The sequence below is a fragment of the Adiantum capillus-veneris genome, chromosome 4, assembly GCF_014529385.1.
Source record: "Adiantum capillus-veneris isolate H3 chromosome 4, ASM1452938v2, whole genome shotgun sequence".
In the NCBI taxonomy this organism is placed as follows: Eukaryota; Viridiplantae; Streptophyta; class Polypodiopsida; order Polypodiales; family Pteridaceae; genus Adiantum; species Adiantum capillus-veneris.
Window position 1 is genome coordinate 74,737,078 of NC_140934.1, and position 17,090 is coordinate 74,754,167.

The window sequence follows — 17,090 nt, forward strand, 5'->3', positions numbered from 1 at the left end:
AAATTTGTGGTGAAAGTGATACTCTCTATGTGTGTGGCATGTGTGCAGGTCAAAAAATGCCAAAAAAGTTTTTTTTTTTTTTTTTTTTAATGCCGTTCCGACCCCCGTCCCCATTCCCTAACTCTTGCCATCACGACCCCGTCCCCGTTTTCGACTCCAACTCGTCGTTCCATGTAACTATGAGGCAATGTGGTCGTGAAAGAAGAATCGGGCAACCGACCTATCCACCTCTTCCTTCAATTTAGGATTTCAATTTTCGTTGAGGGTGCTTTGGCGATGTGCAATGGAAGCCCTCGATGTGGATGCATTTGTCTTGAACCTCTTCTCGGGAGTAATAATACGTGGACAAAACTTCACCTCGTGGCCGGGTTCATGAAGAAGATGGGCTTGCACTTTGTTTGCACCACCCGTTCTCTTGTACGGGCATAGCATGCATGTCCATGGTCTTGCACCGCCACCTTGACCACACCCGGTAGAGTCGACTTCATCCCACCACGACCATGTTTGCACGACGAGCCGCCTTCGAGAACAGCCGGCTTGAGAAGTGGAGTTAGCTTGAGATGACATGATGGTGGAGAGTCACGAGTGTAGTTGGAGAGAGAGTAGAGGAGGGAGATAGATAGATTGAGTTATCGTCCACGGAGGTCAGATATGACTCATGGGACCAAAAACAAAACATTACAATGGCTTCTTCTAAGTGAATTCATCAGATACATATCAGTTGAGGATTGAGATTCCATCGAGAAGGTAAACAAAAAGAAAAGAAAACCTAAGGGGGATCAAGTGCGCTCCGACCCCATGCAGGAGCATAGAGAGGCTTTCCTTCGACTATGGCGCCCTGGGCCTTTCTTCACCATTGGTCTAGGGTGGGCTCAGATGGCACTACCTGCCACCTGTGTGGCTTTTCCCTCCTGCCATCTCTTGATTTAGCCTCATTGTACATATACTATTTTTTCATTGGGAGAGTCTCCCCTTGTGATTGCTGTAGACCTCTCTAGTAGAGGTGGTTGTAGCCTTATGGGCAGTTTCATTAACTAATAGAAGAATCTTTTTTCTCGGAAACAATAAATAAATTCATTGATTTTATTAGGTATTTTGGCCTTTTGGTAATCAACAAAGGCAGGAGTAGCCAAAAAAGAGGGGAAATGGATCTTGTGGATAAAAGGTAATAAATGATTGTAGAGTTTGAATGCTCCATAAATCAACAAGGGAATCCAAAGGTGGACGCATTATTAGCCAGTAGTTGTGCTACCACATGTAAGGGAATTGTTTGGCAGCATATACGATGCTTTGGAATATAGTTTAGAAGTGTTAAGTAGTCAAGTTTATGGTTTAGTAGTTGAGTCTGGCCTTTTGGGCTTCGCAAATGGAATGTATCACAGTTCTAACAAGCATACAATTTCTTGGTTGATCTTGTTTTCTAGGAGCTTGAGTGAAGGTGGGGCTACCGTATGCTTGATAAGGTGTCAGTTTTGCATGCCACTAGGGGCTTCAATCTTTTGCTGAGGAGAAAAACACCTCCACGGTCTTCAAGAACTGCCCATTACTCCACAAGACTAGCTATGTCCTTTGGAAGCTCGAGTAGACAATCAGGTAATCCTTATTTTTTCATAGTTGAAGTGCAATTAAGTGTTTGAAAGATTTAGTTGCATTTTGAATATTGCAAAAATCAAAGGCTGACATTTAAAACTATTTTTTTGGTGTCATAGTGTAGCTTCGCTTGTTGTGTATGTAGAGGTAGTAACTTGTGTTTTCAAAGGCAATTTGAGTTTGGCAGCCGTAGAGTTTTTGTTTTGCAAATTTTCAAGAGAATTAGAGTTTAGTAGAAGGAGACATTGCCACAATCATGATTTGAGAAGTTTCCTTGATCAAGAAGGTTTTGGAGGACCATCGAATAGCATGATCTACAAACATACGAGCTTTCTAAAAGTTGTTCTTGTAACAATGTCAGACTTTGTAAATAATTAATTTATTTACGAGAAAATAGTTATTTAATTAGTTGTGTGCACATCAGAAAGAACTAGCAGCTCTATGGCCTTAGGTACGCCCAAACTTGGGCCAGAGCACCTCAGGGAGACCCTAGCAGAGGGGTAGACAGTAGCCTCAGTTTCAGGCTCAGAAATTACGTGCGTTAATGCGAGCACAAGAATGAGATGGGGTCCTTAGGACAGTAATCCTTAGGCCTAGATTATTTTTAAGGCCTTAGGATAAGTCAATTAAACTAATTTTAATTGTTTGTGTCAGAAGGCGGGCACCACGTGCCAATAGAAAAGAACAGATTGAACAGACTTTTAGCACTTCAATAACAATTGAACCGAAAGAGAGACGATACGCAACACGGAGTGATGGAATTCCACCCCAGAGAGTATTGGCCCCAAACCTTGGCGCCCCTTTCGGTATTTCTTTATATTGCATCATCAAAGTACAAGCCGGTACTTCAGACTCTGCACCTTCTCCAGGAAGCATGCCAGAGAATGAGCCCTAGCCTCATATTTAAAGGCCCTTGGCCTAAAAAGCAGTTTACATGAAAAGCTTTCAAACTCAAAAGCTTCTGGTCCAAAAAGTAGTTTACATGAAAAGCTTTCAAACTCAAAAGCTTCTGGTCTAAAAAGCAATGCCAAAAGCTGCCAGCGTAAATCACGGAAATCCGTACAGCCTGCCCGTCATCATGCCAACACAATTTTCGGAAATCAACCACGCTGTTGCAGTTTTAGGGTTAGGGTTTTCAAAATTAGGGTTTGCAGGTTTTAGGGTTAGGGTTTCAAAAATTAGGGTTTACAGGTTTTAGGGTTAGGGTTTTCAGAATTAAGGTTTCATTAGTTAGGGTTTTTGGCAGAAATTAGGGTTAGGGTTTTCTGCTCTCGGGCAACCACGTCATCACTTTGTGACACTTCTTCTGTTATTTGTTCTTCTTAGGGTTTAGGCTCCTCGGCTACATCTGTAAGTTGGCTCCATTCTTTAGGCTTTGACACGTCAGTAGTTTGTTACAGTTTGTGTCGGACCAAATGGCTAGACAAATGCGAATAGGTAATGCTGGAGCAGTGCCAGTACGGGATTGTGCCGGGGAGCAGCTAACGTTTTCATAAGTAGCATCCATGTGTGCAGTTGTGAGTTAATTTGCACATTTCCTTAATAGCCTAGGAACTTTTAAAGTAAAAAGTTAATGGTTTTTAAGTTATTAAGTAAGTGTGCCAAATGGCACACTTACCAATGCAAATGACTCTTTCACTCTCACTCTCACCCTCCCTCTTCTTCTAGCGCCCCCTTCTTGCTATAGTCTATAAGAGTGTAAACCCTCCCCCTCTTCTCAGGTTGGCAGTGAAACCCCCCCCCCCCCCCCCGAGTGAGCGTGCACGCTCTACGCAGCAGAGCTCTCCATTGAAGCTTGAGAATCAGACCTTGTGGTGTATGTGGAGTCTTGGAGCTCCCATCACCTAGAACAAGGTTTCTCTTGATCATAGGCTGTTATGGGGGAAGATTCATCGCGAAAAGCAATAGAAAACTCTTTCTTCTCATGCTTGGCTGCTGCAAATTCTCTGTTTTCAGCCCCTAATCACCACGATTAGGGCTGTTTTCAGCGGAGCACTCATAGAATTTCACTCCACTCTTCTTATCCTACGCCTATGCAAGTTTTGGTGCGATTCCATCGCTAACGCGGCCTCCGTTTTGGCGTAGGAGTGCGCACAGGTAAGAATTTCAAGTTATGTGCAGAAAATTACAGCAAGCATGTTTTTGTGCATTTTGCTTGTTTCTTTCTTGAGTTCGATGCATGAATGATTGTGCATGAAGGGCCACACATAGCGGAAGATAGACTCTCCATTGTGAAAGCTTCCGACAAGCTTTTTGGCAGATAGACTCTCCTGGTGAGAGCTTCCAACAAAGTTTGTAGAAGATTTGCCCCGTTCCTGTGCTTGTAAAGATTCTCCCTTAGTAATAAAGATATTCTCTTTATGAGGGGGGGAGCAGCCCATCTTCTTGTCCCCAATGAAGTGTCAAGCTATCTCTCTCTCTCCAATTCTCTTGAGTATTTGAAGTGCGTTTATAAGTCAGTTTACGCTTCCGTCTATTTTGTGATAGTTGTATTAGAGCAAGGTCATCTCTCTCTTTCTTAAGGAATTGACGACTCTTGGCAGACTGCAGAAATGGAAGGACGTGAGATAGAGTTCACTATTCTTCAACAGTAGGTGGCAGAGTTGCAAAAAGCTCTCTCCCATCCAGTCAGAAGATTCTCTATACCCTTGAGAAAGGGAAGGAGAAAGTGCAGATGGGGTTGGGAAAAATCCTGCAGAACTCGAAGACGCAAGAACCAAAGAAAGATCCTTTAATTGGAACTTGTCGCATGCACGAGAGATAGAAGAAACCTCCAGAACTTCATGTGCAGTTTAATCCAAAGGTTCAAGAGCAGGATTCTCCTGATTCTCCTCAGTTTTCTTTCATGAAGGATCTGGTTGACATAGTCGTTCCAGAGGACATGTTCCTTGACGATCTGCCGTAGTAGCAGGTAGTGCAGTCGAGGAAAAGGACTCCTATCCACAAGGAGTCTAAGCATAGAAAGAAGGAGCTTCATAAGAAGAAGTACGACAAGCAGAAAACATTCAAGTCAGGTGACAAAGATGTAAAATTTGACACCTACAACGGAAGCCGGGATAATGACAAAGCTTTGGCTTTCATCCGCCAATTTGAAGTTGCATTTGCAGAAGGGAACTTTAAGGTAAGGTCCAAGCTTTGCCATGTCAGTATGTACCTGAAAGGCACCGCCAACAGTTGGTGGCTAACCCTGATCCTAGAAAAACGCAAGCCCCAAGATTGGACTGCTTTCAAAGAGGAGTTGTATGCACAATTCCTCCCTTCTGACTATGAGAAAGAAGTAAAGAAAGAATGGAAAGGACTTTCACAGTCAGAGAACGAAACTGTTCCACGCTGTGGATAGGTTTTGGGATGGTTCTCTTGAAAGTCACCCCATTCGAAGATTGAAGATTCGGAGAAGATGCGCAAGTTTAAAGCAGGATTGCATAAAGCCTTGCAAAAGGCTATGAAGCTTTACCCTTTAGGTAACTTGCAGATACTTATGGAACTAGCTCGCATAGCTGATGGTATACATGACAAGGGTAGTCCTAGGAAGATGGAGCAAAGCACCTATCATCCCAAGCAGAAGGCTCTCCATGAACAACCTACTTCTACTTCTTCTCGAAAGAAGAAAAGAATCGCCTCCGATGCAGAAGCAAAGCCAAATCAGGCCAAGAAAGGGAAATACCTCTCTCCTGCTAAATGAGAACCTACATCAGCGAAGGAAGATGCTTCAAGTGTGGACAAATTGGACGTATGAAGGGTGATTGCTCTACCAAAACCTCGCAACTATCTTCTTTCAATGCAGTCCCAGATGTACAAGGGAATACAACCAAGGATGGGAAAGAAAGATCTCTTCTCAAAGCATGGGGTAGCATGAATAATCAACGGGTCCTTATCTTGTTTGATTCAGGTAGTACGGATAACTTTATCTCTACGAAGTTAGCCGAAGATCTCAATGTACAACCCAACCGCTTTTGAGTTTCTATTCAAGCATCCTCTGCTTTCAAAGGGAAAACCTCCAGTTCTACTCCAATCATAGGGAAGCTGAATTTAAAGGTCGATAACTACAAAGATAAGGAGTCTTTCTTACTAGCTTCACTTGAAGGATGTGATTTCATCTTGGGAATGCCTTGGCACGACAAGATGCATCCCATTCCTGACTATGTTCAGAAAACTTTATCCTTTGATCATAAAGGAAGGCAATATATTGTACTTGCGGATGCAGGTGATTGGTGTATTCCCATTGCCAATCACATTGCAATCAAAGTGTTTCAACGTACTTAATCTTTGCAAGAGAGAGAGATGTGTTTTCTTCACAACTTTCTTCCTCTTTAGAGCAAAATAGAATTAAGATACTAGAAAGTTTTGAAGATTGTTTTGGAGATGGACTTCCAAACGAACTCCCACCTTCTCGACCTGAGGATCATACGATTGATTTGATTCCAGGATGTTCTCCAAATTAGCCCCCTTATAAAATCAGTTTAATGCAGGAAGAGGAAATTCTCAAGCAGGTTAACGAACTTTTGGAGAAGAGTCTAATAAGACCTAGCACTTATCCATATTGTTTACCTGTCTTGCTAGTACATAAAAAGGATGGCACATTCCGCATGTGCATAGATTATAGATCTCTAAACAAGATCACAGTGAATAATCGATTTCCAATTCCTCGGATTGATGACCTTCTTGATAAGTTACAAGGCGCAAGTGTCTTCAGCCGTATAGACTTGAAGAGCGGGTATCATCAAATCCGCATAGCTCCTCAAGATGTGCATAAGACTATTTAGAAACAACCTTCGGGTTGTATGAATTCTTAGTGATGCCTTTTGGACTCACTAAAGTATCAGCCACATTCAACAGATGATGGATAGAATCTTTCACTCATATAGAAGATTTACAGGAGTATTCTTTGATAACATTCTAATCTTCTCAGAGATGGAAGAAGAGCACTACAAGCATCTCGCATTAGTGTTTGAAGAATTACGCAAACACAAATTATTTGTGAATGCTAAGAAGAGGGAGTCCTTTTTAAAAGAAATTCACTACTTGGGCCATATAGTATCTCACAACCAGGTGAGAATGGACCCTAATAAGATTCAAGCAGTTGTAGAATGGCCTACACCAACTACAGTACATGACGTACGAAGTTTTCTCGGCCTCTGTTCCTATTTTTGGCGTTTCGTTCGAGCCTCTTGCCGCCATAATTAGTCCTCTCCATGATTTGACGAAGAAGCGGATTCCATTTCATTGGGGACCTGGACAAAAACAAGCTTTTGAAAAGCTGAAATTTTTACTCAGCCATGTACCTGTTCTCATCGTCCCTGATCTTCGCAACTAGTCTATTTTGGCAAGCATTATTCGAGAATTTGGGAACTAAGCTTAATTTTTCATCAGCTTATCATCCACAAACAGATGGTCAAAGCGAAATCGCTAATGCGACTATTTTAGACCTTCTCTATTGCTATGTTTTTGAAATACAATCCAAATGGAAATAGTACTTATCAATAGTTGAGTCTGCGTATAATAATACTATACATTCCTCAATTGGTAAAGCTTCATTCGAAATCACATATGGGAAGCCACTCTTACTTCCTATTCTCGTTACCAAAGAGAACATCTTTGCCGCAGACGAATTTGTGCGAGATATTGATACTGCCTATCAACAAGTAAAACAAGCGATTCTTCGTACTCAAGAGCAGCAGAAGAGAAAAGCAGACAAGCACATAAGGAATCTCAATCTTGAGAAAGGACAATATGTCCTACTTAAGTTTGAGAAAGCCATATTGAAAAAGCAGTTGGAAAAGGGAAGGTGTTAAACTTTCCCATAGATTTTACGGTCCATTCAAAATAAAGTCAATGAAGTGACTTTTAGATTGGATTTGCCTTCTCATTGGCGAATCCAAAATGCTTTTCATGTAAGTCTCCTTCGACTATATGTTGGTTCTCCTCCCATGGCTCCAGTACATGAAGATCCTCCAGAAGTCGAAGAGACTGAGGAAATTCTTCAACAGAACAGATGATATACCACTTGGGGCGACAACTAAAGTCTAGGAGACTGCGTCAAAAATATTTAGTCAAGTTTAAGAATTACACCCCTTAAGATTCAAAGTGGATGATTGAGTCCAATCTCAAGGACTACCCATACATCTTGCACAGTTATGTTGATGCTCTACAGTTGAGGTCAAATGTTTAGAATCAAGAGGGATGTAACAATGTCAAACTTTGTAAATAAATAATTTATTTACGAGAAAATAGTTATCTAATTAGTTATGTGCACATCAGAATAGAACTAGTAGTTCTAAGGCCTTAGGTGCGCCCAAACTTAGGCCAGAGCACCTCAGGGAGACCCTAGCAGAAAATACTCTGAAGTCCTTGTGATTGGGAAATCGGGTCTTCAATAAGGGGTAGACAATAGCTTCAAATTTCAGGCTCATAAAATTACGCGCGTCAGTGCGAGCACAGGAATGAGATGGGATCCTTAGAACATTCATCCCAAGGCCTAGATTATTTTTAAGGCCTTAGGATAAGTCAGTTAAACTAATTTTAATGGTTTGTGCTGGACCAAATGGCCAGACAATTGCGAACAGGTAATGTCGAAGCAGTTCCGGTATGGCATTGTGTTGGGGAGCAGTTAACGTTTTCATAAGTAGTATCCATGTGTGCAGTTGTAAGTTAATTTGCACATTTCCATTAATAGCTAAGAAACGTTTAAAGTGAAAAGTTGAATGGTTTTTAAGTTATTAAGTAAGTGTGCCACTTGGCCCATCACTTACCAATGCAAAGTGACTCTTTCACTCACTCTCACCCTCCCTCTTTTTCTAGCATCCCCTTCTTGCTGCAGTCTATAAGAGTGTAAACCCCTCCCCCTCTTCTTAGGTTGGCAGTGCATCTACCCCCCCCTAAAGTGAGCGTGCTCTACGCACCAGAGCTCTCCATTGAAGCTTGAGAATCAGACCTTGTGGTGTATGTGGAGTCTTGGAGCTCCCATCCAGAGTTACCCGGAACGCGGAACGGGAACGGCGACGGGCCTCCTTGCGGAACGGGGGAACGGGAATGGGCCCGGAACGGGAACGGCGCAGAACGACAGCCTAAAAAAACACCCAATTTTTTTTTTTTTTTAGCGTTATGTGTTTGAATACAAGTAGTATTAGAGTCCTTTGACTCTAATACCCACAAAAAACACGATTCGAAGACCATTTAACCTTATTATGACTTGATTGGGATGTGAGGCGCCCAGAGTACATAGCCAGATGAACAACAACGAGCAAACACAATGCCCATAGTACATACACAATGCTCTCAAATAATTGCAAGAGTAGTAGTCAGAGATAACACTTTGGAATTAATTATGGCTAACATAGTAACAAGCCTCAAGGGCCGCCAGCAGCCAAGGTGCTACAAAAAAACCAAAGGGGGGCAAAGTTCAAACCAGACTTCAATGACCACAATACCAAAAGACTGAAGGTGACAAATACCATAAAGATGCTAGTAGCTACAAATGGCAAAGAGGGCAAGGCTCAAGCAGCCATACAAAAAGGTGGATAAATGGCAAAGACTCAAGACTCAAGAGCCACTAGCCTGAGAGGCCTCACAATCCGTAGTAGCCGGCGGTAAATCATGCACATCCTCCCATTCCTCATCATCGAGGTCTAGGTCCTACTCGATCTCAGCCACAGATGAAGTACCTGGTGTTGGTGGATGTGCATCTCCACCCGCCTGAGAAGCCTCTTGCTCCATCTCCCACTGTGTAAAAGGATCTGTTTGTTTGTCTGTACTCTTGCAAAGCATTTTCAAATTTGCGCTGACGAAAACAAGATCATTAGCCTTCTCCACTCCAAGCCGATTTCTCTTCTTGGAAGCAATGTGGCTAAAGGTACTCCACAATTGCTCCAAGCATGAGGTACTAACTGACTGGCTGAGAATACGGATCGCCAATCTCTGAAGCTCAGGGCCATCATAGCCATAGTCCTCCCACCAAAGCACTGAACCTATTTTCCTGCGATCAATCTGAGCATCTGGACTGCCAAATGACCCCCGCATCTCTCTGTACTGTCTCAGCTGATCTTTGACAATGCGTCGCCCATCTCTGTCTAGAACCATCTTGTTTAAGATCTCTGTAAATTGGTTCATGACTTCCCTATCTGTCTCTTGCCCTGCACCTTGGAACTCTGGATCCACCATGTACGCTGCCCCGTGTAAAGGAGAGGCATATGAATTCCACCTCGAGCTGCAAAGCGCATGGATATCCTCATATCGCTTTGCGTTCGGCTCAAGGTGTGCAAGCTGCTCAATCATGCGGTCCATTGCCTCATAAATCTTGCCAATGCAAGGATCCATGCCATCCAGAACTCGAAGCAAATGAACCACCGGTTTTACCTTTGCATCTAGACTCTTGAGCTCCTTCCAGAACTCAAGATCCTCTGCCTTATCCTTGCACAAAATCCCTGTAACTGTCTTTGCATAGGGGGAGGTGGTGAACTCATCACTGATGAAGACCTGTCGGACCGCATTTTGACATTCAGACAGCCTGCGTACAAGAAGAAAGTTGAATGCGAAGCGGGTATCTGAATACTTTAGAAGCACTTTGCCGCCCGACCTCTTGAGGTACTCACTCCGAACCAAGTTGTGATTGTTGATGAAAGTAACCATCTTCACTGCATCAGCAATGACTGGAGCAATCCAGTTTAGCTTGCCGATGTCTTTTAGAAGGTTGTTCAAGCAGTGTGCCTTGCAAAAGCACACTCACATGCGGATAGTGGCCCTCTATGATAGCTGCTGTTGCCCTGTTTGATGCCTCGCCATCTGTGACAAAGGCCACCACGTGTTGCTCACCGATGGTTTCTATGGCCGCTGTCCACTCTGCAGAGAGGACATCGGCGGACTTGCCACTGTCCATTCTCCCTTGCCGCTGTCCATTCTCCCTTGCTTGAGCTTGGCTTGAGAGTTGAGAGCAAGGCTCAAGCAAGGGAGAATGGGCCTTGAGGCTTGATGAGTGTGTGAAGAATGGGGGAGGAGGGGGGCATTATATACTTTTTTCACTGCTGAAAATGGCCGTTGGCTGCCCAACAGTCCTTTTTTTTAATTTTAAAAACTGCCGTTGGGGCCGTTCCGGCCGTTCCGTCCCGTTCCAGTGGTCCCGTTCTGGTGACAGCTTTCAGCCGGAACGCTGTTCCATTCCGATGCGTTCCAGAAACTTTCAGCCGGCCGGAACGGCGCGGCGTTCCAAGGCCCTAAAATGCCGTTCCCCGGTAACTCTGCTCCCATCACCTAGAACAAGGTTTCTCTTGATCATAGGCTGTTGTGGGGGAAGATTCATCGCGAAAAAGCGATAGAAAACTCTTTTCCTCTTGTGCTTGGCTGCTGAAAATTCTCTGTGTTCAGCTCCTAATCACCTCGAATAGGGCCATTTTCAACGGAGCACCCATAGAATTTCACTCCACTCTTCTTATCCTACGCCTACGCAAGTTTTGGTGCGATTCCATCACGAAGGCGGCCTCCGTTTCGGCGTAGGAGTGCGCACAGGGAAGAATTTCAGGTTATGTGCAGAAAATTAAAGCAAGCATGTTTGTGTGCATTTTGCTTGTTTCTTTCTTGAGTTTGGTGCACGAATGATTGCGCATGAAGGGCCAGACATAGCGGAAGATAGACTCTCCATTGTGAGAGCTTCCGACAAGCTTTTTGGAAGATAAACTCTCTTGGTGAGAGCTTCCAACAAAGTTTGCAGAAGAGGGAAAGTCCTCTTAGCAGAAAGAGAGTGGAAATGCTTTCTCAGTCAGTAGTCAGAATAGAACAAAGAAAGAAATAGAGGACGGGCGTTTGCCCCATTCCTGTGCTTGTAAAGATTCTCCCTTAGTAATAAAGATATTCTCTATGAGGGAGGGAGCAACCCATCTTATAGTTCCCAATGAAGTGTCAGGCTATCTCTCTCTCTCTCTCTCTCTCTCTCTCTCTCTCTCTCCAATTCTCGTGAGTATTTGAAGTGCGTTCATAAGTCAGTTTATGCTTCCGTCTATTTTGTGACAGTTCTCGCTTCAAATGTGTGGAGAGGCATCCATTTTGCAAGGCTTAAAAAATAGTGTAGTTTTCACCAGTCAAAATTATATCGCACTCAACACAGTTGACATCCATACAGTCGAGGTCATAGAAGTGCCAATGTCCAAGAATGCATTTCTTGCAAAAAGGTATAAAACAAATGTACCAAGGTTGTATTTCCTGCTTAGAGAGAATTTCCCTGCGATGCCTTCAGAAAACTAATAACTGGTGATAATCCCCACATCCCGGCGAATATTCATAACGATGGGTACAAGGCGATAACCTCAAGCTGAAAACACTGTACACAGAGCTCGGAGTCACCTTCTGATCATTGCCACGGGTAAGGGTGGTACTGAGTTCAGACCACAACCGCCCCTCCTTCAACAGATGGATCATATCGTGCCAAATGCTCTATCGGCTGAAGCCACTGACGTCTAAATCGGCAGCACAAGCCCTTTTGTTTCTGCTAAAACAAACTGAGTCCTCCTCTATGGACTGAGAATGCAGCCATCCTGTGATCACTGGCCTGCAGAAACACATGTTCCAGAGGCCTTCAAGGTCATAAACAAAGCATACTTGTCCCCTGTGCATAGGAAGTCACGTCCAGCAATTCCTCCTCTTTCAGACTGAACGAAATGTAGGTACAAGGACAACCTCCAGGGATAAAAATGCCGTGCTAAGTCGTACTGGGTCTCAAACCATTCTTCACAAACCCTTTTACCTAAGGGGCTCAAAAATGCAGATTCTAGGGCCTCTTCCTCCAGCTTCAGAATGCAGGCACCAATGACTGAAAACACAGCCACTTTCCGCTCTGCTGGTTAGACAAGTCTTCCTGCTCCAAATAGCTTGCTCCAAGCACTATCCAGTCTGGGCTTTGATACCATTCATAAGGGAGCAGAAAATGATAATCTGAGCACAAGGAAGAGATGGAGAGAGACAAGATGAGAGAAAATGCAGACAAGAATGGAGTTGGGAAAGGGGGCTTATAAGTTTGCCAAGCACTCTGAATTTACGTGCCCATGTAACCCACGATAGAGCAATCGGCCCCCATGACAAAAATGAAAACATCCCCACAACTCACATAGATACATGTGACGATGACGAATTTGTAACTTGAATACTTTCCAAGTATGTGACGGTTTGAAGCTAATTTAGTGGTTGAATTTCTGGGTCATGTTCACCTCTTAATTTTGGTCATTGTGAGCTTTATCATGCAGGTAACTGGTCGGGTCCAATGTATGTTATTGAAACTTAAACGTAGTATTTTTGATGTGCCAAGCTTGTGTTGAAATGTTTCCATTTCTCTCCTCACATGGGGTTGATTTTAAGCTCATTTGCATCTGGCAGTTAAGTGTGAAGCAGCAGGATTCATTTGCATCTGGCAATTAACGACATTGAATGACTCTTGGATGCCTTTCATTTGTACAATTTCTCATTACAAGACTGGTCTATCATATATCATAACAAGCTAAATTCAAAAATATTGTGCTTAATACAACAGTGGCCTGAAAACTTTTGCCTTTGGTTTTACACAGTGCATGCAAAGACCTTTAAATCTATGGAGCATCTCTCTTTTTACATTGTGACACCCTCATGCCAGTAGATTTCTGAGTAGGCTTGACATACCCCGCTCAAAAAGAGTTGTTTTTTTGCACACACAGGTCACTACTTTTTAGTGTGGCGAACAGTGTGATCCATTGGGGCTAGTAGTGACTCTGATATCTTCATCTTCAAGCGATGAAAACAATTCAATCCTTCAGCGTTAATGCTAAATGCATTGGCAATGAAAGCCAATCAGGATAGAAATTGGATAACACTGCTATCGATTAATTATGACCTACCAATGTCGGAGAGCAGGATTTTTTTTTCACACATATTGTTTATTTTTGCGTGATGTGCTTGCATGCTCATAGGTGTGGTCTGTGCCCTTTGTTTCTTTCTAGGCATGGCATTTTTGCAATGGATGTGTACCATCTCAATCAATCAATTTGTGTAGAATCTAGATTTGTGTGCGCAGCTATGGATGATGTTTTCTTCAATTCTTTACAGCAATCTATAGATGATGTCTTGTGCGATTTTTTACAGAGCGATTGTTTTTCCCTTTATTATTGCAATGTTTATGGATGCGCAGATGCTGTGTTTCCTATATATGTAAGTGGGATCCATTCCCATAAAATCCTAGGCAGCCATCAGAAAGAATTTAAGCTGCCAGAAGGAGGTGTTCTGCTATGGGAAGCAGAGAGCAAGAGTACAAGCTTCCAGGAGGATAACTTCAACAGCCACTTATATTTGGGAAATGCAAATACATCACAGTTTGGAACTCAACTACTTTGGTCACCTTGTCTACCATCAACACATACACTGTCATCCCAGTAAACCTATTTAATTGAACACATTTCATGTACAAAACATTTTTTGCTTTCGTTAATCTTTCACAAACTGTATTAATGTTACTTTCTTTAAAAGCAGAAACTTTCACGCCTTTCCTCTTGGCACGGTCTGCGTAGCGGACACTCAAGTTTCTGGAAAAGGTAATTTTGTCTTTCTAACTGTTGGGAATATGTTTTGTCTTGTTACATTTCTCCCATTTAAAAAACGATTAACTGAAGGCATTCACTACTTCGAACGGATGAGTATTTCTTTCCCCTTTTTTAATACTTTGTGTGTAGTTACAAAAATGCATTTCGTACCCATTCAAAACTTACAAAACATTTTGAAACCTTTCGTATGTATGAAACCTGTTTCTTATGATGGCTAACCTAAAGTGGTAAAAGGAATGTTTCTTATCAACACCAGAAATTGTGCTGTACGATTCTATTATGGAAAACTCTATGCGCAAGTACACTTCTCTCTGTGTGTGCAATGTATGTCAGGGCTCGGGAAAAGATAGGTTCGCTTTATCCAAAGCCTGGTCAAAATGAAAAATGACCGGCTCAAATTTGGGCAAGAAGGTTCTCAAGCCGGTTCAAATTATGGAATTTTTAGTTATAATATGAGATGTTTAGTGTGATTATCCCTCTCAAACTTAGAGGTAGCCTGCTCATATGCATGTGAAAAGGTTCCAACGCCGGGTCGACAAAAAACATTTCCAGAGCCCTGATGTATGTTGAATGTTTGTACTTGTTCATGTGTGTAATGTGCTTGTTTTGAAACCATTTTATAAGATTTTTAAAGTTAGATAATAAGTAATCGTACATAAACATTTTTTTAATGTTTCAAGTGCTTTTCAAAACCCGTTTCATACCTATGAAACCAGGTTTCGTACACACGTTTCGAATCGGCTTGGAACCACCGGTAGGAACTACCTTCAAATCTCTGCAAGGTTCCTTGAGAGACTACATGAGTGTTACAATTTATTTTTTTGTGCTGTGACAAAGATTGGAGCATTTATTGAAATAGCAAGCACATATATCCACATTGCACAATCTCTCTCGACCCCCTAGAGGATGCCATTCAAAAGTGCAAAGAGGAAATGACGGAGACCATTACCAAGATGAACCGCAATCTCTTGGGCACAATAAACATGCTCGAAGGACGCGTGCTGATCCAAGAGAGCAAGTAATCGAAGAAATCAACACGATCAAGGAACAAGTACAGGCCATCAAAGAGGGAGAAGAGCAACACAAAGAGATGACGACTTCTTGGGTGGATGTTCTTATCAAAACTCAACAGAAGGCGGATGAAGCCGAGAAATGGATCAAGGTGGCCAAGAAAGGAAAAGGCAAGGAGATAACGCCCACGCCCACACCCACTATCATTAATCAGACACTAGAGGAGGAGCAAAGAAGACGGGTGTGCGCTTTACATGTGAGAATTTGCGGTCTTAAAGACAAAGGCAATGTGGACGAAGAGGTAAAAGAACTCATGGCCTTGATGGGGGTTCATGAGCCGATGCACACAAGAGCATGGAGAGTGGGCAATATAAAGAAAAATGGAAGCAATGGGGAAACCTCAAAAGAAAGAGCACTCATCCTCCGTTTTCCCTCCATGGAAGCGAAGAAGTCCTTCTGAAGAAAAGACCAACTCTTAAAGAGACGGGCATCTTTCTCGGGGATGATCTCACCCTCTTGCAGATCGCTCATATGCAGGAAGTAATGCCGGAGATTAGAGCGGCAAGGGGAAAAGGCAAGATTGCCTTTTACCGAGACGGAAGAGTGGTAAAACTAGAGTGACGCTCCACATGACGGTGCGAGACTTATGGGACCACACTCAAAGTGGCTGCCTCGAACTGTAATGGATCTATGTGTCTTGATGTGGGTGCTTTTGAGGATAGCTTTACTGGAAGAGACATCATCTTTTACTCTAAGACACACCAGGCCCCTGGGCAATCCATGCGTCACATCAGTGGATACAGGTGGGAGACAGCTTACAGACAAGAGAGACGCGCAGAGCACAGAGGACGGGGCTCGGGGGGAGTGGCAGTGTTATTTAGAGAAGATGTGCAGCCATTGATACATATAGCTCGTAGGGATGAGCAGGCTAGGTAGATGTGGGTGAGACTGAAAGCAGAGACAGGCAGATATCTTTACATTGCTATTTGCTACTTTCCCCCGAGTACATCAGTCTATGCATCACCTAGAGGACAATCCCGAGTTCTATAGAGATGGTGACATTATCATTCTAGGGGACTTCAATGCTAGGACTGCTCATCACCAGACAATGTTTTATGGTACTTCAGAGGAGATGTTGAGAGAGCTAGATGTTGTAGAGACGGGCCTGTCCAGACTATCACACGATGTGGAATATACTGAGTATGGGCGACACCTGATAGACATGGGCACCACACATGGATTGGCCATCTTGAATGGCCTATAGAGATTTCCTGCTACGGGAGGTTTTACATGCTTCCCACACAAACATGGAGCCAGCACAGTGGCCTATGTCATGGCACAGCTGAATCTCATCTCTAGTATCCAGGATCTCACAGTTGGGCCCGGACCGGTCGGAGTGGCAGTGGATCATGCTTGGTGTCGATGACCATCTCCTTCCAGCTCAGTGTAGAACACAGGCCACGAGTAGCAGCCCCTACTCGCTACACCTTCACACGGGAGACGGATTTTGTATACATAGACGGGATCTACAGACGCCTATGCACTGAGGACCCGGGGCGACCTCTGGAGGAGCTAACTACTATACTGACACAGACATTACATGATGCAGCAGCAGAGGCGTACCCACACACCCAGCCTGAGCAGAGACGCCGATCAGGGAGCATGTCTCAGAACAGCTAGTACGATGAGGAGTGCCGCCAGACTAGAGCTAGACTTCAGAGGGAGGTGCTTTTGGTGGACGTCACTCATAGACAGTCACAGATTGACTTCCGGCGCCTAGTGCGGCGGAAGAAGAGGGCTTTTTTGGCTCGACTCGAGCAGGATCTATACCAGCTATTCTTGAGTCAGGACTTGCGTGAAGCGCGGCGGCTCTTTCATGAGCAGTCCCCCCCCCGCTGCTATTTCCTCCACAGAGACCTGGGGGCAGTACGCATCATCTTT

At 43.5% G+C, this 17,090-nt stretch overlaps 1 protein-coding gene across 10 annotated transcripts in view; it reads left to right on the plus strand.

Annotated features, from left to right (window-relative positions):
- LOC147459424 (biotin--protein ligase 2-like) overlaps positions 1-17,090 on the plus strand; it is a 94,855-nt gene that overhangs the window by 18,828 nt on the left and 58,937 nt on the right. For 9 of the 10 annotated variants that reach the window (XR_015187870.1, XR_015187867.1, XR_015187868.1 and 6 more), the window contains exons 2-4: positions 1,425-1,593; positions 13,730-13,970; positions 14,068-14,129. Coding sequence is in view for 6 of the 10 variants with exons in the window: in XM_086510694.1 (XP_086366820.1) it covers positions 1,452-1,593; positions 13,730-13,970; positions 14,068-14,129 (445 nt within the window). In the remaining 4 variants the exon portion in view is untranslated. The remainder of the gene's footprint in view (positions 1-1,424; positions 1,594-13,729; positions 13,971-14,067; positions 14,130-17,090) is intronic. The other variant, XM_086510699.1, reaches the window with a different exon arrangement.